This window comes from Procambarus clarkii, chromosome 20 (genome assembly GCF_040958095.1).
Source record: "Procambarus clarkii isolate CNS0578487 chromosome 20, FALCON_Pclarkii_2.0, whole genome shotgun sequence".
In the NCBI taxonomy this organism is placed as follows: Eukaryota; Metazoa; Arthropoda; class Malacostraca; order Decapoda; family Cambaridae; genus Procambarus; species Procambarus clarkii.
Genome location: NC_091169.1, coordinates 45813129 through 45837405, shown reverse-complemented (window position 1 = coordinate 45837405; position 24277 = coordinate 45813129). Strand labels below are relative to the sequence as shown.

The 24277-nt window shown below is 42.0% G+C and overlaps 1 protein-coding gene across 3 annotated transcripts in view; it reads right to left on the bottom strand.

The window, feature by feature from the left end:
* Positions 1-17001, bottom strand: part of Pgant2 (polypeptide N-acetylgalactosaminyltransferase 2) — a 476685-nt gene extending 459684 nt beyond the window's left edge. For all 3 annotated transcript variants that reach the window (XM_069327914.1, XM_045737766.2, XM_045737767.2), the window contains exon 1: positions 16874-17001. In XM_069327914.1, coding sequence (XP_069184015.1) covers positions 16874-16963 — 90 coding nt within the window. In that variant the 5' untranslated portion in view covers positions 16964-17001. The remainder of the gene's footprint in view (positions 1-16873) is intronic.
* Positions 17002-24277: the final 7276 nt, after the last annotated feature.

Below are 24277 nucleotides of genomic sequence, written 5' to 3'. Positions count from 1 at the left end.
ACATTTATTAAACAGTTCATCAGCTCCGAGGTTGTTTATAACATTTGACTGGGAAGTCTCAATGTTCGTAAACTGTTTAAGAAATGTAAACAAAGCAGTTACATATTGTGAAAAAGATGTACAGGCCAGATAAAGTTATTCACCCGTTTCCGACATCGCTATCCATGAATTACACTAAACTTAACCTAGCCTAGCCTATCTTTCTTATAGAGACCCGGTAAATCTCCGTGGCTCAGTAACTGATCGGTCTTTAAGTAACTGAAAGGCTCTGGGTGAAATTTTGTGGGCCTGCGTGATAAAATTACTCTCCTCTCTAGTTTTCAGATTTAGCTAGATATATTACGAACATATACAAGGGAAAACAAAAAAGATATTCTTGGGCTGGCAGATCTGAAGATAACTAACAGGGTGGTGTAATGTGTACAGGGTGGTGTAATGTGTACAGGGTGGTACAATGTGTACAGGGTGGTACAATGTGTACAGGGTGGTACAATGTGTACAGGGTGGTGTAATTGGTGTTCGCCAATTAACCACCTTGTAATTGGTGAACATCAATTACATGACGCGTACATTGGTGTCCACCTATGTAAACCAGGGCAATGATATTAACGAGGGTGGTCACATTAATGATTAACTAGAGTGGACACTAACCAATATGGTTACCGTAATCAGAGCAGACACTAACCACGGTAGTCACTAACCTCGGTGGTCACTAACCACGATGGTCACTTACCAAGGGGGTCACTAACCACGATGGTCACTAACCACGGTGGTCACTAACCAAGGTGCTCACTAACCACGGTGGTCACTAACCAAGGTGCTCACTAACCAAGGTGCTCACTAACCAGAGTTGTGACACTGACATTAGCCATCCCCACCCCACTCATCAGGCAAACTATCATGTTTCATCTTTAAACAAGCTAATGGCTTGTTATAACGACATATTTAAGCGGCAGATTAATGCGCCTAGGACAGCGGGCTCTTGATAACATTCAATCTTAATAATGTTAAAAATAATACACGAAATAGCAAAAGATATTATATATATATATATATATATATATATATATATATATATATATATATATATATATATATATATATATATATATATATATATATATATATATATATATATATATATATATATATATATATATATATATATGAATGAAAACTCACACCCCAGAAGTGACTCGAACCCATACTCCCAGAAGCAACGCAACTGGTAACTACAGGGCGCCTTAATCCGCTTGACCATCACGGCCGTCAAAAGGAAGTGATAGCCGAGGCTATTTGAGCCACTTCCCCGACGGCAACTCGGATGGTAATCTTGGGCATAGCATTTCACCAAATCACCTCATTCTTTGGGGCACACGTGAGGAACACAAATGCGAACAAGCCTGAATGGTCCCCAGGACTATATGCGAATGAAAACTCACCCCAGAAGTGACTCGAACCCATACTCCCAGAAGCAACGCAACTGGTAACTACAGGGCGATAGCCTCGGCTATCACTTCCTTTTGACGGCCGTGATGGTCAAGCGGATTAAGGCGCCCTGTAGTTACCAGTTGCGTTGCTTCTGGGAGTATGGGTTCGAGTCACTTCTGGGGTGTGAGTTTTCATTCGCATATAGTCCTGGGGACCATTCAGGCTTGTTCGCATTTGTGTTCCTCACGTGTGCCCCAAAGAATGAGGTGATTTGGTGAAATGCTATGCCCAAGATTACCATCCGAGTTGCCGTCGGGGAAGTGGCTCAAATAGCCTCGGCTATCACTTCCTTTTGACGGCCGTGATGGTCAAGCGGATTAAGGCGCCCTGTAGTTACCAGTTGCGTTGCTTCTGGGAGTATGGGTTCGAGTCACTTCTGGGGTGTGAGTTTTCATTCGCATATAGTCCTGGGGACCATTCAGGCTTGTTCGCATATATATATATATATATATATATATATATATATATATATATATATATATATATATATATATATATATATATATATATATATATATATATATATATATATATATATATATATGCGCAGCTGAAATCACATTAACATGATGTATCAATGAGAAAATTAGTAGGAGCCTTAATGAGGATTCGAACCCGCTCACATGGTACTCTCTTGGCTAGCGACGAGCGCCTTTGATTACTACACCACGACACGGTCAAAAACAACGCAACATGGGAACCCACTGACTCCACTAAGGGGTTCTGTCCCAACCGGAGCCCAAGCCAGGGGGTTAGACACACTCCCCCCCCCCCCCGTGCTCTCTGGCTGCGGTCCAGTAGTTCACCTCCACTGCTTCTCCTCAAATGCACAATGAGATCACATTAACGTGATGTATAAATTAGAAAATACAAAATACAACGAGAGCGTTCGAATCCTCCTCATGGCTCCTACTGATTTTATCATCACGTTAATGTATTTTCATTGTGCATTCAACGAGAAGCACTGGAGGTGAGAACGTGAGACCAGTCCTAAAAGTTTGCATGTTGGCCCGTTGCAGAACTTATGACTGCTGGGGTACGTACGAAGAAAGATGATAGACCTGGAACTAAAGACAATAGAAAAGAGTTGAGAGAGAGAGAGAGAGAGAGAGAAGAGACAAAATATTAAGGAAAATGACAAGTTGAAAAAAGAGGAAATGTTCGCAATTAACATGAGTATACTAAAGTGCACAAATGGACGATAATGTCGCAGTTGGCCTACAGAGAGGTGAGAAAGCACTCATTTAGAGTAAAGGCGCTAGAAATATGAAATAAACTGGATGATTCTAAGTCAATATAAACTGGATGAGTCTAAGTCCACAAGACAATATGCTAAGCCGTTGATTTCCGTCTTCCTAGGTTCAGTTCCTAAGCCCACCACTATGTGTCTCCTTAACCATATCCACTACCGCTCGCATGATGGGTATGGGGAGCATAATACAAACTCCAGATGTAACTAACATACAATTTCGGTATAAGTGTGATATCATTGTCAAAATAATTATTTTTGCTGTTTGTAAGTTTTGTTTACTTCGTTATTGGTATCATTAGTTTTTCTGTAAAAATTTTCCTTGGAAAACAATACCTAAAACATATTTGATTAACAACCAAATATTCCCCTAATATTTTTGATAAAGAAATATATTAATCGTAACACATCTAATATATTTAATTATACGCGAGTGACTCCACGCTGTCATTTCGTTTTCCAAATTAAAACATTTTTTTTATAAAATACAAACATCATGAAAACAAACCAAATAAAAACATTTATTTACAGTTTGAGAAATAATCTGAATCCGTCCCTTGAGTCAGATTATCCGTCTTTGTTTCTTTGTTTCTTTTTTTGTTTTTGTTTTATTAACATTTAGGTGTATCTGCATTTATGCTGCTACCTTAAACTATATGAAGGGGAGTACAGTGTGTCAAAAAGCTAGCTACGTGATGCTAAAAATCTCCATCACACAGGATGGTTAGTCATAGAGAGGCACGTGATAAGTAGTCTGCACTGGCAGACTCTGGGTGCATTATGAGGATTATCCGTCTAACACGTTAATCCTGTAATCACTCCCCCCCCCCCCCGGGAGAAGTGACTCGCCGCCTGGCACAGGTGGCTTCCTTCTCGATTCACAATCGGGAATCAAAGGTTCGAATCCCTGGAGGGACAGAAATGATTGGGCACGTTTCCTATCCCCTAGTGCTTCTGTTTCCCTAGCAGTAAATGGGTACCCGGGAGTTAGTCAACTGTTGTGGGGTTACATCCTGGAAAGCAACAGTAGGTGGACCCTGATGGGAACTATATATAAGCCTAACGCATATATATATACATAGGCTGCTTGTCCCCGACCGTACTGAAGTATTACTCCAATGATTTCAGAAGTTAAAAGAATGGGTTATCTTGAGGTTATCTTGAGATGATTTCGGGGCTTTTTAGTGTGTCCCCGCGGCCCGGTCCTCGACCAGGCCTCTACCCCCAGGAAGCAGCCCGTGACAGCTGACTAACACCCAGGTACCTATTTTACTGCTAGGTAACAGGGACATAGGGTGAAAGAAACTCTGCCCATTGTTTCTCTACGGCGCCTGGGATCGAACCCAGGACCACAGGATCACAAGACCAGCGTGCTATCCGCTCGGCCGACCGGCTCCCTGGGTGACTGGAATTTCAAAATCATTGTGAAATTTATATAAACCATTCTTTTCAGATAAGAAATACTAGTAAAGAGTTAAAAAATAGACCATTTGGTACCAAATAGCAGACGATCTAACACTAATGTAATATTATCTAGATATGTTTCCACCGTAGCCTATATAGGGAGGTATCCCTGGTCCCACTGTACATATATATTTTAAAATATAAACATACAGAGGGAGGTAAAATAAGTGTAGTTGATTTTGGTGTGGGGGGGGGGATGATGGTCGAGTACTCATCTATATGTATTTGCAGGGTTAAGCATTAATTTAACTCCTGAGCCCCATCTTTACAGCTGCCACGAGTGTTTAATGCTGTAACTACCAACCCTTCTGTTTCCTGTCGCACCTGCGTTTAAAACAACTTATTAAATTAGATGTTGCTATCACTCTAGTCCACTCAATTGGCTCACTACTCGCAAACAAATAAGTTCTTTCTACAAAGTTGAATCATCTGTACCTCAAGTTTTCATTCAGGGCCTCTTGTTCTACCCTGCCTTATACTGAACATTTTCTCTTCATCAATCTTATCGATTTCCCTCAGTGTTATGTGGTTTTCATGTTACCTCAGTTCCGTCGGTGTATGTACTATAGTCCTCGTCCTTCCTATAAGTACTACCAAAACAGGAGGATGGACTGTATATTTGCAAGTTTTCCATATGCTGATGAGATTATCCTATCTATATAATCCTCTGATCCTAGTCAATGGATAATATAATCTTCCAGGACTTTCTCTTTTGCAGTTTCATAGATTCGTCTCCCTTTCACTGCATAGGCCTATGGATCAATGAGTTTTCTTGCTCCCTCCCCAGTCCTCATTCCATGCATTTATCTGGGTTAAAGTCTAGTAGTTACATGATTCATTTACAGTCTATTTTACATGATAGACATGTAAAATTCTTAAGGAAGTGACAGTGGAAAAAATATGTTTACAGTGACTGTCAAGAGAACCAGAGGGCATAAATAGAAGCTCGTGAAACAAAACAGCCATAGAGATTAATTCGTAGAGATGCTGGAAAGTTTTATTTTAGCTCAAGATAATAAGAAAATCGAATGAATTAAATAAGCAGGTTCTAGAAGCGAACTACATTCGTGATTTGAAAAATAGTATGGTAGAAAAAAAAGGTCGAGTCATTGCATTAGACAAGTTATGGTCCAAGTGCCAAAGCTGGATCGTAGAGGCACAAATATGCGAGTGCGCGCGTGCGCACAAACTCACAATCTTAGTCAGATTCGACAAAGAACTCAAACGTCAGAATACTTAAATTACCAAGACAAGAGGTTCAACAATAGTAGCAGGCGAGGCGCGGAGAGCTACCCACTTCCCAGTAGTCACTCATACGGAAGCAGTCAGAAATACGCACACAAAGAGCCAGAGCTCAACTATCAGCAAGCACAACTATGTGAGTACACACACACACACACGGTGTGGTCCTAATGGCCCGGGTTCCATTTCCGGTCGAGGCAGAAACAAGTGGGTAGTTTTTCACCTGATGCTGCTGTTCACCTAGCAGTAAATAAGTACCTAGGAGCTAGACAGCTGCTACAGTCTGCATCCTGGGGATATGTGTGTGTGTGTGTGTTACAAATATACAGTAAGTAGTAAATGTGATAGAGGAAAATAGATCTGAAGTCGGTACATTTGACAACCGACGTTTAAAAAGGCGTGGTCCAAGAGCCAACAGTTCGATTCTGCAGGCACAGATAGTAAATACAGTCTCACATTGGGAGAAACGAGAAGTAATTGCACTGTGCCTAGAACAAGAGGCTTTAGAAAATTTCTGTTGTTATGTCTGGTTCTGTGTTTTGAGAGCAAGAGGGGCGAACCAAATAAAAACAATTTACATTTTTAGCTGGAAATGTGTACATTTTTATTGTTATGACCCGTGATAGTAGTTCATAGAATATTTAATAAATATAACATTGTGGTTTATTGGTTAAGTTTTGAGGATGTCATGTTGACACTGATTTTATATGATATTTATGTACTTAAGGGACATGTTGTGGTAGGAAGTGGCCACAGGTGTTGAGCGGAACACGGGAGTGAACTTTGAGCTCAGTGTTCCTCTCCTGAAAGACTAATTTCAGTCTATGTTTTTAATATGTTGTGTCATGTTCTAGGTGGAACACATAGATGGTCAACGGAGAGCCAATGATTTTGGTTAGCTAGATTTGGCTGAAAGATTGGGGATATTGCATTTAGTTATATCAGGTCAGAATATAGGATATTTTGTTTTCAGATGTATTGGAAAGATTGGGCTGTCAACAGGACAGTCGGGATTCAAATGCCTGGTTCTACAATTGTTGTATTAACGATTATTACTGTACAACTTGGAAATTGTAATGATTTTTAGATAGGGTAGCTTGTGTATTTTTTTCTTTGAGGCAGTTGGTTTGATATTTATATACAGTAATGGTTTGGATAAGAGACATCGTGTTTAATTGGGTTTAAAAAAATGGGTCTTAAATTACTTGGGCGAGGTGGTTGTAACAGTTTAACTGTTGATTTAGGTGATGTAGTCTTTTATTTAAATGTACTGTAATGTACTGTATACAGGAGCACATTCTAGTCGTGAGAGCCAAAGGGAAGTTTGTACCTGAGAGTTGGTAAAGGGTTCATTCCCAGAGGATCTGAGCGCCGGAGGGCTTAAGCATGATGGTCACATGTGCCCTGTGAAAATAATTCATCAATGTAGAAAAATTAAGTTATTAAAGTAATTGTAGGAATAATAAATCTTGTTTAGTTAGTAATCATCTTTGAAGATTAATTTGGCAACTAAGCTAAGGTCAGCCTCACAGAGGTCAGTGGAGAATTTAGTTGTGCGAGTTGGGACATCCTGGGGGCAAGATCTCACCTCCAGAAGCAAGGCTGAACAACTGGCTTGGCTGTGGTATTCAAGGTAAAGATATCTGTCTGTTTTAAGTACAGTTGTAGAATCCCCATTATTTTGTTTTACCTATCAGTGCCTCTATTTTAGGAAGAATTTCAGCTAGAATATAATTCAGTTTAAGAAGTTTCAGCTACGCGTACTAGTGGCTGTACAAGAATGTAACAACTCTTATATATCTCCCCCCCCCCCCCAAAAAAAAAAAAAAAAAAAAAAAAAAAAAAAAAAAAAAGTGTTCAGATAGGGAGTGTTCTTTTATTTTCATTGATAAACTTTGTTTTAATAAATCTTGTTTAGAATTTATGGTGTTTAGTGGAATTTACCCCCCAACACATTTTACATTCTGTTGTTGGGCTCAAGAAACCATGCTATAGGGCTAGGCACCCTCTGCAAGCCTGCAAGCATTTGTTTCATACCTCATAATCCCTTTGTCCCTTGATTTATATCACACTTAACGTAAATCTCATCCCCTCCTATTCAAGTAATCGGGGATCAACTTTCGGGGATTTTGCCTAATTGACAGATTCCTGCTTCACCGTCAATTGGGGGAAATATTCAGTGGGGGTTATGAAGTAGGTGGTGGCGGTGTTCTCAGAGTTTGCAGTGTAGCATTGAAATTACACTGTCCTCATGTCGTGGTTCGAAACGATCAAAAGTTTTAGATTCCAGCAATTTGACTGAAGGTTACATTGAGAACATTTCTAATAATAACGACCAGCATTTAACCAGATAAGTGAAAAATAAAGGCTGGCTCCCATTACAACAGCGTCATACGACAGATTATAGGGAAGACAAGACACCACGAGCGTAGCTCACATCCTGTAACTACACTTCAGTTATCTCTCACTCACTCACACACCAACCTATCCTCCTACAAAGAACGTAGCTTTTCGCGCGTATGCGTTACATAAGGCTAAAAATGATCGTACTAGAAATTGGAATTGTGCCGTTTCCCCCCCCCCCTCCCCCACACACACTAGACCTTTAAAACTATATGACATAAAGATAGCATAAAGAACATTGTGCCAGGGGCCTATACTACACTTTCTAACTTCAGAATTGCTTTTAAATACATGAATGGAAAAATAGTAAAGAAATTGTTCACGACTCTTGTTAGATCAAAGCTGGAATATGCAGCGGTTGTATGGTGTCTATATCTTAAGAAGCACATCAACAAACTGGAAAAGGTGCAAAGACATGCCACTAAGTGGCTCCCAGAACCGAAGGACATGAGCTACGAGGAAAGGTTAGAGGCATTAAATATGCAAAAACTAGTAGAAGAACGAGGCGATATGATCACTACGTGCAAAACAGTAACAGGAATCGATAAAATTAATAGGGAAGAATTCCTGAGACCTGGAACTTCAAGAACAAGAGGTCAAAGATTTAAACTAACTAAACAAATCTGCCGAAGAAATAAGAAAATTCCCTTTTGTAAACAAAGTGGTAGACGGTTGGAACAAATTAGGTGAGAGGGTGGTGGAGGCCAAAACCGTCAGCAATTTCAAAGCGTTGTGTGACAAAGAATGCTGGGAAGACGGGACACCACGAGCGTAGCTCTCATCCTGTAACTGCACAGGTAATTACACACACACACACACACACACACACACACTGTGTGTGTGTGCGCAGTTCTGTAAGGAATCCTTCAGAACCTTGTATACCACATATGTAAGACCAATTCTGGAATATGCGGCCCCAGCATGGAGCCCGTACCCTGTCAAGCATAATACGAAGCTGGAAAAATTTGAGGTATGCCAACAGGCTAGTCCCAGAACTAAGAGCCATGATTTACGAGGAAAGGCTACGTGAAATGCACCTCATGTCGCTGGAAGACAGGAGAGCTCGGGGAGATATGATCACTACGTACAAAATTCTCAGAGGAATTGACAGGGTAGATAAAGATAAACTGTATAACACGGGTTGTACGAGAACAAGGGGACACAGGTGGAAACTGAGTACCCAAATGAGCCACAGGGACGTTAGAAAGAACTTTTTCAGTGTCAGAGTAGTTAACAGGTGGAATGCATTAGGCAGTGATGTGGTGGAAGCTGACTCCATACAGTTTCAAATGTAGATATGATAGAGCCAGTAATAACCAGTTTATTAACAGTTGAGAGGCGGGACCAAAGAGCCAGAGCTCAACCCCAGGAAGCACAACTAGGTGAGTACACACATTCAACCGCACCCCCCCACCTCCCCGCCCACACACATAATGCTCTAATGTTTCATGTTATTCTTATATTCTTCTGTATAGATTTTCTAACTTAGCAACATACATGTTATTAACACCTGGATGGCCTTAAAAGCACAAAGCCGACGAAAGACAAGGCGCCTCGGTCAGCCTAACTTTCAGACAAGGCGCCTCGGTCAGCCTAACTTTCAGACAAGGCGCCTCGGTCAGCCTAACTTTCAGACAAGGCGCCTCGGTCAGCCTAACTTTCAGACAAGGCGCCTCGGTCAGCCTAACTTTCAGACAAGGCGCCTCGGTCAGCCTAACTTTCAGACAAGGCGCCTCGGTCAGCCTAACTTTCAGACAAGGCGCCTCGGTCAGCCTAACTTTCAGACAAGGCGCCTCGGTCAGCCTAACTTTCAGACAAGGCGCCTCGGTCAGCCTAACTTTCAGACAAGGCGCCTCGGTCAGCCTAACTTTCAGACAAGGCGCCTCGGTCAGCCTAACTTTCAGACAAGGCGCCTCGGTCAGCCTAACTTTCAGACAAGGCGCCTCGGTCAGCCTAACTTTCAGACAAGGCGCCTCGGTCAGCCTAACTTTCAGACAAGGCGCCTCGGTCAGCCTAACTTTCAGACAAGGCGCCTCGGTCAGCCTAACTTTCAGACAAGGCGCCTCGGTCAGCCTAACTTTCAGACAAGGCGCCTCGGTCAGCCTAACTTTCAGACAAGGCGCCTCGGTCAGCCTAACTTTCAGACAAGGCGCCTCGGTCAGCCTAACTTTCAGACAAGGCGCCTCGGTCAGCCTAACTTTCAGACAAGGCGCCTCGGTCAGCCTAACTTTCAGACAAGGCGCCTCGGTCAGCCTAACTTTCAGACAAGGCGCCTCGGTCAGCCTAACTTTCAGACAAGGCGCCTCGGTCAGCCTAACTTTCAGACAAGGCGCCTCGGTCAGCCTAACTTTCAGACAAGGCGCCTCGGTCAGCCTAACTTTCAGACAAGGCGCCTCGGTCAGCCTAACTTTCAGACAAGGCGCCTCGGTCAGCCTAACTTTCAGACAAGGCGCCTCGGTCAGCCTAACTTTCAGACAAGGCGCCTCGGTCAGCCTAACTTTCAGACAAGGCGCCTCGGTCAGCCTAACTTTCAGACAAGGCGCCTCGGTCAGCCTAACTTTCAGACAAGGCGCCTCGGTCAGCCTAACTTTCAGACAAGGCGCCTCGGTCAGCCTAACTTTCAGACAAGGCGCCTCGGTCAGCCTAACTTTCAGACAAGGCGCCTCGGTCAGCCTAACTTTCAGACAAGGCGCCTCGGTCAGCCTAACTTTCAGACAAGGCGCCTCGGTCAGCCTAACTTTCAGACAAGGCGCCTCGGTCAGCCTAACTTTCAGACAAGGCGCCTCGGTCAGCCTAACTTTCAGACAAGGCGCCTCGGTCAGCCTAACTTTCAGACAAGGCGCCTCGGTCAGCCTAACTTTCAGACAAGGCGCCTCGGTCAGCCTAACTTTCAGACAAGGCGCCTCGGTCAGCCTAACTTTCAGACAAGGCGCCTCGGTCAGCCTAACTTTCAGACAAGGCGCCTCGGTCAGCCTAACTTTCAGACAAGGCGCCTCGGTCAGCCTAACTTTCAGACAAGGCGCCTCGGTCAGCCTAACTTTCAGACAAGGCGCCTCGGTCAGCCTAACTTTCAGACAAGGCGCCTCGGTCAGCCTAACTTTCAGACAAGGCGCCTCGGTCAGCCTAACTTTCAGACAAGGCGCCTCGGTCAGCCTAACTTTCAGACAAGGCGCCTCGGTCAGCCTAACTTTCAGACAAGGCGCCTCGGTCAGCCTAACTTTCAGACAAGGCGCCTCGGTCAGCCTAACTTTCAGACAAGGCGCCTCGGTCAGCCTAACTTTCAGACAAGGTGCCTCGGTCAGCCTAACTTTCAGACAAGGTGCCTCGGTCAGCCTAACTTTCAGACAAGGTGCCTCGGTCAGCCTAACTTTCAGACAAGGTGCCTCGGTCAGCCTAACTTTCAGACAAGGTGCCTCGGTCAGCCTAACTTTCAGACAAGGTGCCTCGGTCAGCCTAACTTTGTGGCTGCTAACTTAGTATGAGTTTTGCTCCTTCATTTTACAGTTCTATTATAAATGAACGCAATGAACTTTAGTAGTCAATGCACATGGAAACCCACGAGCTTAGTCTAGGTTGCTCCCAATAGGATCAAGCAACTATCCAAATTAGAATTGCGTAACTTTCATTTCTATCCTCTTGCTTCCCATCGACTTAGCTGATGTGAGCGTCTTCATGGGTGTTGGAGTAAAAGTTTCCTCTCCTAACCTTTCAGAGTAAGCCAGAGGACTCAAACAGAAAACGGGACAGTACTTCACTTTCGTGAGCCGATTTCAATTAAAATTACGTCCATTTTTGGCCATAGCGCGCATACGAGCGAAAAGCGACGTTATTTTTAAGAGGACGGGTTGGTTGGAGACCTTGAGTCTATGACCTTCAGCTTCCTTAAAGAACCAGATAGTCGTATACCGGCAGACGTGTATTTAGCCCAAGGCAAGCCGTCAAGCTTCCACTTACATAAACGAAGTGTTGTTGTTTCATAGTTCATACGCAAATTGTGCCGTCCAATGCAACTGCTTAGTTTGCCTATTGCTGGCAAGGGCTCTGAACACGTGCCATGTGTTTATAAAGAATGAGACACTGAACGGGAAGCTTTTTTAAATCATCAGCAAATGGTTTTTAAAGCTATTTAAATTGAAAAATGGCAGGTCAGATCGAAGCTTTGGCACGTTCACTTTCACGTAATGCTTTTGTTCACATAGCAGCAAATATTCACCTGGAACCGACTGGAAGTTAGATAACTGTTGTGGGTTGCATTCTGGGGAAGAAGGTCATTGGCCTATGAGTACTTTGATAAGCCTAACAGGCATCCTGTTCCTGATATTTTTAAACCAAACGAAGCTGAGGACAGTCAAGTGCCACCAGACTAACCTTAGAGCTAAAATGTGTAAGTTACAAGGTAAAACTAAAATGAGTATACCTCACGTTACTGTAAGATATACTTCAGGGAAGACATGATTACCATATTCAAAATTATGAAGGGAATATAGTCAGACAAGTACAGACTATATGGAACGAGCGGTATACAAAGGTACAAACTTAATGCCCAAATGAGCCACAGCGAAAATAAGAAAACAAATTTAGTTTAAAGAGTGAAAATTTTTAATATGCTAATAAGTGAAATAAGCGGTGGAGGCAGACTGCAGATCCAGATAAAGAAGATAAGAAAACCCAACAGTTTTGGGGACCTATACATCAGTCGACCGATGGTTGAGAGTCTTGAGACAGTACCAAAGAACTAAAGTTCAACTCTTGTAAATACAATTTGGTGGTGAGTACATGTTAGAACGAGTGTATGAGCATGCTACTAAACGAGTGCCAGGTTCGAAAGATATGAACTAGGCCTTTATATATAGCGGTTAAAAAATAAACCTCACTTCTTTAGAAAACAACAACAGCGGCCTAACTATTATACACAAGCTATTTCATATATCAGCATAATATCAAGAAATCAGAGCCACTGATCTAAGGGGGTCATCCAGTAAATTTTGCAAACATCTCACCTGACCAAATTGTAAACGCTATAGTGGTTAAGAACGTGAATACACTGCACAGGCCTATAATGCCGCATACGAGGCACGAGTTCTGACCTCATTTTACAATTTCAAGACCTTCTTCGTACCCCCATTGTAAATGTCTTTCATCCACTCGTATACTTCAGTCATATCTCCCCTTGTCCTCGCTCTTACAAGATAATGTAAATCAAGTTCTAGCCTATTTTCAAAAGCAAACTTCCTATATCAGGAATCAACTTTGTCATCGTGCAGAGAATGCTTTCCAGAGAATTTATATCCGTGTTGTAACAGGGTGCCTAAAACTGAACAGCATTATTCAAAGGAAGCATTTTTATTGTGAAATATAATTGAAAGATAATGTGTTTCTATTGCTATCGCTTCTAGATCTAAAACCAAGTATCCTACTGCTAAATTTCGTGGATTATATATTATTGTCTTGATTTTACACATAGATCACTTTCCCATTTTTATTTACTGCATTAGTATCCACACTATTAGACGAATATATCGCGCCCAAACCTGCGATTTTACATTTATCTACGTTGAACTGCATTAGGCATTTCTCCGGTCAAATCTGCAGTTTATCCTGGTCTCTGTAGTACTGCATAAACTTTTGAACTTATTGTCTGTCCTATTTTTGTGTCATCTGCAAATTTGCTGATATTAGTTTATTTGCCCTACTCAAGGTCATTAACAGAAATTGTAAAAAATATCGAACCCAACACGGAACCTGATGCACACACTAATGAGATTACCTCACTGATTTTACGCTACTGATGCTAACTCTACTTCCTATCTTTCAACCATAGCTCTAATCCAATTAGACACATCTCCAATAACGTGAGCTAAACAAATTTTGATCAGCCTCTCATACAAAACTGTACTGAATGCCTCACTAAGGCCACGATCCCCAACATCATTCTATAGTGGTTAATATTGGCTGCTCCCTCAAATACCAGTGAATTCTCATTGCAATTGCTACTATTGCTTCAAGGAATTTGAGTATTGCTCTCGTCAACACCATGAAGGTTATTAAAGCAACAAAATGTTTATTGACCAACCGGCGATTATACTCTAATCCTAAACGTAATATAGGATAAGGGTCAACTCTTAAGAAGCGGGGGATCTCCTTAGTGTATATATCGTTGGCTTTGTGAAAATGTATCATTTACAGATAAATGTACTTTTATGTAAATATTTAATAAACAATTAAATAAAACTATTAGAACACTACATGACTGTGCAATTGAATGTAAACAAAATCCAAGAATTTAGAAACAACTACCTCTAATATTTAAGAAATATCAAAATATATTGAATCCAAATTGACACATCAGCCAAAAGCTTTGATAAGTATCTCTTGTCTGCACACTTTTGGTACAGCAGTGCGTACACTCCTGAGGTCATGGTATGACTGAAAGCCTAGCTTCCACCGTAGCCTATGTATGAGTGTTGGGTTTAAGATAGTCTTAAAAACAAAATGTAATTAGTTCATCAGTTTTAAATTGTTTAGCATAAGGAATATTAATGTCCCTGAACATATTCTGTGACTAATCTTTCTACAACCGACCCGAACTAAAAGCTGTTAATTCCTTTTTAAGTGCCTAAAGGTATTGAAAAGATGGATAAAATACATTTAACCAAGCAATAACACCAACAAAAATACAGGAGAGACGGTGAGAAAAATATTTTTCCTCAGACGGAACGTATCCAAGACGAAGGAGCATTGAAAAAAACACAAATCCTTAATAGTACAATAAATGTATATAGAAAAACGGAACACCGGGCTTGAGCTGTATCATATTAATCACAATTAGGTAACACTCAAGTACGCGCATGCGCGCACGTGTTTAGGTAACGAGAGGAAACATTGTAACGTTCACGTGTCGTTGTTGTGATTAAGTCTGGTAAGGTGGAGGCCTAGACGTGTCAATCACCTCGTACTGTACTGTGGTGAATCGTCCTAAAGTTTTTTTTATTATTATTATTTTCTACCACAGACGTGGCCACACATTTACAATGCTAACTAGCATATATACATTTTCTTCTGTCCTCCATGGACAGGGTGAGAGATTTGTCAAACACAGTTTAGGGATTTATTGAACAATCAACCACAGAAGGTGATTCGGTGCTTTTAAAATGCTAATCGTCCTGCAGTGGCAGAACCCCACCCCCCTTGAACTGTTGTTGTCTGTACATCGTTATTTTAATTTTATGACTACAATATTTGAAAACGGATATTGCAAACGTTGTAAACCAGCATTCCCAAATATGTTTTTGGACTTATTATTAGTTCCTATCAGGGACGGTTTTTGTAGAGATGGTCATTAATAGTGATATTCCCGCCATCTCTGCATCATGACAGTGCATAACGTACAGTATTATGATTGTTGTTGGTGTCTGAACATCTTTTGAACAACATATTACATCTGATTTGCCTGTGACCGGTTTCGAGTTTTCTTATCTCCCAGCTCAGACAGGCTTCCCTGCATGTCGACAGTCTGATTATTGTCGAGGTCAGGGTATATGACAGAGGCAGCTACCATGCATTTACATTTTAAACATATTACAAAAGCATTTCTGCAAAGCCCACATATTATAATTAACTTGTGATAATTAAGCATGGTCGAAGTAATCATGCAAACTGTCCTTGTAGGAAAGGAATATTTTAGTTTGGCTAAACGTTAATTTCTTGCCAATACTGTATACTTATTGAAAATTGAAGCAAACGGAAGTACTGTGGTTTGGTTAGCACGCTCCTTTCCTATTTTGCTACGGATGCTTATAGGTATGAGTAGAGTCTACTCCTGGGCTGAGTAGAACGATTTTGCTAAAGTACATTTACTTCATTCACTCTACCTATGCACTCTTACGCACTTTCACGGCCACTGGGTATACCCAGACATACCATATTCCGATGACACAATCGTTAGGCTTTAATTCACCTTTAAGGTAAGAGCTCTTCCTACTCATGTAAAAAATACACAAAAATTTTCCTACTTCTAAATAGTGGCATTTAGATTGTTCCAAATAAATTAAATATATTAACGAATTAATGTAACTATATATTATTCTGCTTTACATAACTATTATATGTGTATATATTATATATATTATATATTATATATATATATATATATTATATATATTATATATATTATATATATACACACACACATACATACACACACATACATATACACAGTTCACATTTGTTCAAATGAATAAATTGTAAGCATAAAACATATTATAAAGCCGTGTACCGTCCACGTTAGGTGGTACAACTATAGTTACAAGAAAGACAAATGTGCAACTCAAGTTAGAAGAAAGCGCGCCAAATTGTTTGTGTCGTCGAGAAGCAACATCAGTCTTATGCTTAGCGGGTGCTTCAAATATATTTTGAATTAAGGATAACTGTTCATAATTACGTAAATAGATTTGATATCAATACACGTTTCAAAATAAACACGAGCCAAATGTACGATGATGCCAGTTGATCAGTTGTGGAAATATTTAGATTGCGATATAAAGGTAACCGTGAAGCCTAATGGCGCACATTTTGCTGGTATATGCCAGCGCCCAGCCCCTGGTATATGCCAGCGCCCAGCCCCTGGTATATGCCAGCGCCCAGCCCCTGGTATATGCCAGCGCCCAGCCCCTGGTACAAGACCCGCCCACCAGCCTACCATTTCAACGTGCGCAAAATCAATACTCCAGGCCTTCAAAAGTGGCTCCTAACGATTCATAGCCTAAATGTCACAAACCAATAGGCTTTCACTGCTTCTAAAACCGTACATTAATGAGCATTAATGGATATAAACAAATAAAATCTTACAAGAAAACAATAAAATGGAGGAGTGCCACTAGCGGCCTGACAGGCACTGTCCCTGGCATCATTGCATCTCGGCTGGGTAGTTGGCTGGCAACGGAGGCAGCGTCTCAAGAACGATGTTTTTCTCAAGTTCTAACGTTATTCTAAACAGTAAGAGTGATTGCAGCCTGGGGTACTGACCTTCACATCCTTGCTCGTGTTAAGATATACGACAACGCCAAGTGTCCATACACAGGAAACGAATATGAAGAGTTTGCAGTTCCTACGCATGGTAGTGAGCGAGGAGTGTACACGACGGGGGTGCGAGCCACACTGACCCGCTGCTGGCGACTGTCGGCACCACCTAGTGTCACCCCCGACCCTCCCCGCCACCACCCCGGCCACCTCCCCCACCAGGCAACCAACCCCGGCCTACCACCACCCCGGCCACCTCCCCCACCAGGCAACCCACCCCGGCCTACCACCACCCCCGCCACCTCCCCCACCAGGCAACCCACCCCGGCCTACCACCACCCTCGCCAGACAGCCCACCCCGGCCTACCACCATCCTCGCCAGACAGCCCACCTCGGCCTACCACCACCCTCGCCAGACAGCCCACCCCGGCCTACCACCATCCTCGCCAGACAACCCACCCCGGCCTATGTTACGATATATCGAATCGTGTTATTTCATCGCATAAAGGCACGATTATTTAAGTCATACGTTCATTATTACAGGAAGAACGAGGTTAACAACCATGGAGGTCGTTAACGGTCAGCACGGTATGGCTCGTCCGGTGGCGGGAATTTCTGTTAGCCAATCAGAACCACCGGGCGAGGTAACGTGTGCTGGCCGGAGCATGTGGAGAGACAGACATCTACTCCCCTCCATTGAGTCAACAGGCTGTCGTCGCGTTTGGATGTGTGACCAACGGACCCAACTGTTAGTGTGCTTCACCCTCACGAAGGAAGAGGACCTCGAGTCATATGGTCGACGTTCTTGAAAGTTATGGAAGATAACAGCTTTGAGATTTAGAGGTCGGCGTGGAGGTAACGCGCTGATTTTCCCGATAGTGGTCCAAAATTGCGGACAAGTGAATTTATAAGTGGAAAGAACAATCGGATAAGAGACGACCATTTCATGGTCGCAGTCTCTCTCTCTCTCTCTCTCTCTCATATATTTATATATATATATCTGTACTTGTGTACAATGCACACATACAATATATTTAATGTATATATATATAAGATGATTAGCGATATATCCATGATGAAGTTTTATACCATATTATTTTCTTGTCCTTTGTCAGACCTCAGCACAAAGTGTGTCGCACCTGACAATAGGTCCGGCTGAGGCTGACGCCTGTTCAGATTCATGTACCCCGTTGTAGTACAACGAAACATTGGACAAACATTCAGAATAAACCTAAATTAATGTGTTGGGTTGTCAACAGTTCGATCCCAACACATATGGGGGCCTGTCCGGGAGTGTTTTGAGCAAGACACACTTGCAGCACCCATTGCTAGTCATCTAAGTGTCCAGCCAGGTAAAGTTTCATCATGGATCGTGTCCAAGAATTTATAACAAAAGAGTACACATTGATTTTAGAGCTGTACGAAAGAACAGCTGAAGCAAATCGCCGAACACTATGAGATAGAATTAGTGTCGACTAAAGTGGTCTATATGAGACAAGAACTTGGAAATAAAGTAAGGTCACGACGCGAAGACGTCGGAGCGGTAGGATTAGAGGTGAGTGCAAAGGAAAGTGGGGAACAAGATACTTCCTCAGTATCTTCTAATACGTCTCATAGGAGTGGAAGTTTAGAATATGAATTGGAACGTTTGAAACTGGAAGCTCAAATTAAGAGGGAAGAGAGAGTTTCAGTTAGAGAAACTGAAATTGGAGCGAGAGAGTGCGACTTGAAAGTGAGCAAAAAACGCGTGTAGAATTAGAAAAGGAGAAAACGAAGCAAATGGAAATCGAAGCAAATAAATTTGTGGCTGCTCAGAGGCGAGGGCGAGAGGTACACTCAGAGAGCAACCCTATGCCTGCAGCATATGATCAGAAGGCACGTGAAAAAGAGGTTCCGCAATTTTGTCCAGAAGAGTCTGAGTCTATTTTTGAGCATTTTGAAAGTTGCTACACTAAAGCAGTGGCCAGAGGAGGATTGGGCCCAATTGGTGCAAATAAGATTGACTGGGGCAGCGAGAGAGGCCTATACCCAGCTCTCTCTTGAAGATTGTAAAAATTACTAGACTGTGAAAAACAGCGTATTAAGGTCATTTCTACTGACGCCTGAAGCTTACCGGAAGCGGTTCAGAGAAATGGGAGACACAGAGGAGCACATATGCTGAAACAGCCAGAGATTTGGAACGTAGATTCCAAAGATGGATGGGTTCCGAAAAGGTAGAATCTTTCGAAGACTTGAAACAATTGATGTTGATGGAAAAATTCTTGGAGATGGAGACTCCAGACACCAGGTTTAAGGTTCAAGAAGCAGGAATAAAAACTCTTAGAAACAGCGGACAAAGCAGATGTAATTACGGAAGCTTACAAAAGTCTCCAGGAATATGAAGGAAAAGGTCACGCAAAGTTGCAGGGTAGTAAAAGACAGCATACGTGGAACAGTAGAGATGGTCGTGGATATACTGGCAACCCGATAGCCCGAGAAAGTCAGGGGTATGTGGAATTTTCTCCGTCGGGAGGTGACTCATTCGAGGGTCAGGCTAGCGCACCCTCGGGTCAGGGAGGAAATACAACGTCTAGAACAGTGGAGACGTGGTGAATCCTATTATAATGGACAACGTAGTTCGAGAGGACGAGGATTCTCTTCTCGGGTAATATGCTACACATGTAACAAGCCTGGACACTTAAGTAGAGTGTAGGCAAGGCAGAAGAGTGGTGTCCCTCACAGTAAGTAAATACAGAAGTCCTTATATAAATTTAAAGGAGGAATTGCCCCAAGAGATGATGTCCATTACGAGAGGATATAACCCTTTCATTAGCAAAGGTATGGTGAGCATTGGGGGTCAGCCTGATCAACAAGTCACAATATTACGTGACACAGGAGCGAATCAGAGCTTAATACTGAAAAGCTTGATTCCTGAGTACAGATCTTGTATAAATGGACATATAATTAAGGTACGGGGTATAAATTCAGAGATGGATATACCTGTGTGTACAGTAAAGCTAACCTCTGATTACTTTACAGATGAAGTGATGTTAGGAGTGTGCTCGGACATACCCATTCCTGGAGTACATGTCATCTTGGGCAACGATTTATGCGGCTCAAGTGTTGCCAGAGGTACTGCGCAGTGATGTACCAAACGGACATCAAAACAATGTGGAAGATGAAAAATGTAATAACATAACGCTCGCCAGTATTCTGGATGATCCCTCGGAAGATGATCAAATAGAAGTATATCCGGCCTGCGTCGTAACCCGAGTGCAGAGTGCTCGACTAAGAGATGTGCCAGAGAGGATGGACGTATCTCCTGCAATGGAGGAGGAAGAGGTGGATTTTGGACTAAAATACTTGTTCGAGGAACGTGCCGCACCAAGTACAGCGAGAGTGGAAGTAAGACCACAATTACCATCCCACATAAAGGTAAGCAAACTAGATTTTATAGCTGCCCAGAAATAAGAATTTGAAGAATATATAAAGGAAGCTAAGGGAGGAAATGCTTGTATCACGTCACCCACTTACTACTACCTGGACGACGGGGTTTTGATGCGAAAATAGCGATCAGACCACGCGCCAGCTGACAAAGACTGGGTTGAAAAGGATCAAGTGATGGTACCTAAAGATTATAGGAACTCTGTATTGGAAGTTGTCCATGCATTAGAAATGGCGGGACATCTCGGTGTTCATAAGACACTTGGGAAAATACAAGACCATTTTTATTGGCCAGGTATGGCTGCAGACGTAAAAAGGTATTGCAGAACTTGTTTACCCTGTCAGAGCGGGAAAACCTGTTCCAGCGCTTCCTAGAGCCCAACGAAAGCAAATTCCAGCGTTTGGGGAACTTTTTGAAAGGATAATAGTGGATTGCGTAGGTCCCCTACCAAGAACAAGAAAAGGGAACGAATACTTATTTGCCATCATGTGCTCAGCGACTCGTTTTCCCGAGGCAATTCCCGTGCGAAAGATAACCTCCAGAATATTGCTTGACAGGTTACAGCAATATTTTTCGTGGGTAGGAATGCCGAAGGTTTTGCAATCGGATTTGGGCAGTGTTTTTCAATCAAAGCTGTTCCGTAAGACAATGAAGGATTGGGATGTGAAACAGATTAGGTCATCTCCTTATCCCCAATCTCAAGGGGCGTTTTCATGGCACTATGAAGAGCCTTTTGCGAATTTATTGTGCTGAGCAAGGGGCACAGTGGGACGAGGCCATCGCCCCAATAATGTTTGCTATTAGGGATTCGGTAGTTGAGTCCTTAGGCATGACACCGTTTCAATTAGTATATGGGCATACGGTGAGAAGTCCTATAGTTATGTTGAAGGATCGGTTAACATCTGAAGATTCAAGAGATAATCTGGAAACGTATGTTCAAAAGTTTAAATGCAGATTGTTCAGGGCGCGAAAGCTGGCGAAGGAAAATTTGAAAATCTCCCAAGCGACCATGGCAAAATATTACAACAAAGGTACCAAAAAGAGAAGTTTTAATGCAGGTGATAAGGTATTGGTCTATCTACCTGTAAAAGGGACGGTAAATGATTCAAAATTTTTGTGGACCCTATATGGTCAAGAAGAAACTTGGTGATTTAACGTACGTAATACACATGCCTGACAGACCGAGAAAATCTCAGATATGTCGCGTAAACTTAATGAAAAGGTATTGGGATAGAGATGAGGATGGGCAACTAGACACTGCTGTAATGTGCGCAGTTTCCAATGAGTTTACGGAATTAAACCATAAGAGGCTAAAGAGCAGATGGAGCCCGAATTTCTAATTCTCGGTGGTTACGAGAGATGAATGCACACTTGACACTTAGATGATCAAAGGAAGCAGGACATAGAAGAGATTCTCATGAAATACCTATCACTAGTCTCTGACGTACCGCGACGACACCGCGAAATTACGCACGAGGTAAATGTAGGAGCAGCTCGACCAATAAAGCAACATCCGTATAGAATAAATCCTGATAGAGAGATTATGCGACGTGAGGTAAAATATCTATTGGATAACGATCTGGCAGAATTGAGACGGTGATTGGAGCTCGCCTTGTCTACTGGTGAAAAAGCCAGATGACACACATAGGTTGTGCACGGATTACAGAAAGGTGAATTCGGTCACTATCGCAGATTCGTACCCAATTCCTCGAATTGAGGATTGTATCGACCAAATAGGACACACCCAGTTCGTATCTAAAATTGACCTTTTGAAAGGGTACTATCAGATACCCCTCTCAGAGTGCCAAGAGAATCTCTGCCTTCGTGACACCTGACGGTCTTTATCAATATAAAGTACTACCTTTCGGTATGAAAAATAGTGGAAGTTGTTTCCAGAGAGCCATGAATAAAATCCTACAAGGGATGGTAGGTTGTACAGTTTATATTGATGACATCATAGTGTATTCACACTCGTGGGAAGAACACCTTCATCAACTAGAAGAATCGTTTGATAAATTGGAAGAGGTAAATTTGACTATTAATCTCCCAAAAAGTGAATTTGGCAAAGCAAAATTGCAATATCTTGGATACATTGTAGGACAAGGGGAGGTTGCCCCTGTCAGACAAAAAGTTGAAGCCATAGATAAGTACCCTGTGCCTAGAGGGAGAAGATTTACTCAGGTACCTAGGCATGGTGGGGTACTATAGAAAATTTTGCAGAAATTTTGCAACCATTGCAGCACCATTAACAGGACTTTTAGCGAAACATAAGAAGTGGCAGTGGGACGAAGCCTGTCAAGAATCTTTTAATAAAACGAAATCATTGCTAACAGAAGCCCCTGTATTGGTTTCACCCGATTTTCAGAAGCCATTTTCCCTCTTTGTCGATGCAAGTGATGTAGGTGCGGGCGCTGTTTTGACTCGGGACCAAAATGGAACTTGTAAACCAGTGTCCTATTTCTCTAGGAAATTTTTACCTAACCAAAGAGCATATAGTACCGTTTAAAAGGAAACCTTAGCCTTAGTGATGGCGCTACAGCATTTTGAGGTATACGTGGGAGCGGGCATAGGACCTGTTACGGTCTTCACAGATCATAACCCGCTCATATTTTTAAATAAAATGAAGAATACCAATCAGCGCCTAACCAGGCGAGTTCTAATATTACAAGACTATAACTGAAATATAGTACACATTAAAGGAAAGGAAAATATAATGGCTGACGCATTATCCCGTAGTATGGTATAAAGAAAACGGTAGACAGTGTGAAATAGTTTTAGAAAAGAAAATAGTGAAGTGATGAAGGACGGTAGACTTCAGGAAAGTACTTTTGCATCAGCCACACCGTCCAAAGCGGTGTGTTCAGAAAATGTACATATGTATTTTTTTTATATACTTAAAGATAATTTGTTAACAGATTTTGTGTGCAGTTGGAGGCAAAGGAGATCCTGTACGCCAAAGATCAGTGGTCAGTAGGTACGGCACCATGTCAACAAAAATGATAAGGTATGTCTGATAAGACATGTCATTACTAGAATGAGTTGAATCTTTGTAGGATGGACGAAAAAGGAATAATGCTACATTCGGTAGAGAATTAGTTTGGATGCTCCGAAATAACACTCTTTTAAGAGGGGAGGAGTGTTACGATATATCGTATCGTGTTATTTCATCGCATAAAGGCACGATTATTTAAGTCATACGTTCATTATTACAGGAAGAACGAGGTTAACAACCAGGGAGGTCGTTAACGGTCAGCACGGTATGGCTCGTCCGGTGGCGGGAATTTTGTGGAAAGACAGACATCTACTCCCCTCCATAGAGTCAACAGGCTGTCGTCGCGTTTGGATGTGTGACCAACGGACCCAACTGTTAGTGTGCTCTTCCCTCACGAAGGAAGAGGACCTAGAGTCATATGGTCGACGTTCTTGAAAGTTATGGAAGATAACAGCTTTGAGATTTAGAGGTCGGCGTGGAGGTAACGCGCTGATTTTCCCGATAGTGGTCCAAAATTACGGACAAGTGAATTTATAAGTGGAAAGAACAATCGGATAAGAGACGACCATTTCATGGTCGCAGTGTCTCTCTCTCTCTATATATATATATATATATATATATATATATATATATATATATATATATATATGTCGTACCTAGTAGCCAGAACTCACTTCTCAGCCTACTATGCAAGGCCCGATTTGCCTAATAAGCCAAGTTTTCATGAATTAATGTTTTTTCGTCTACCTAACCTACCTAACCTAACCTAACCTAGCTTTTTTTGGCTACCTAACCAAACCTTACCTATATATATAGGTTAGGTTAGGTTAGGTAGGGTTGGTTAGGTTCGGTCATATATCTACGTTAATTTTAACTCAATAAAAAAAAATTGATCTCATACATAATGAAATGGGAAGCTTTATCATTTCATAAGAAAAAAATTAGAGAAAATATATTAATTCAGGAAAACTTGGCTTATTTGGCAAATCGGGCC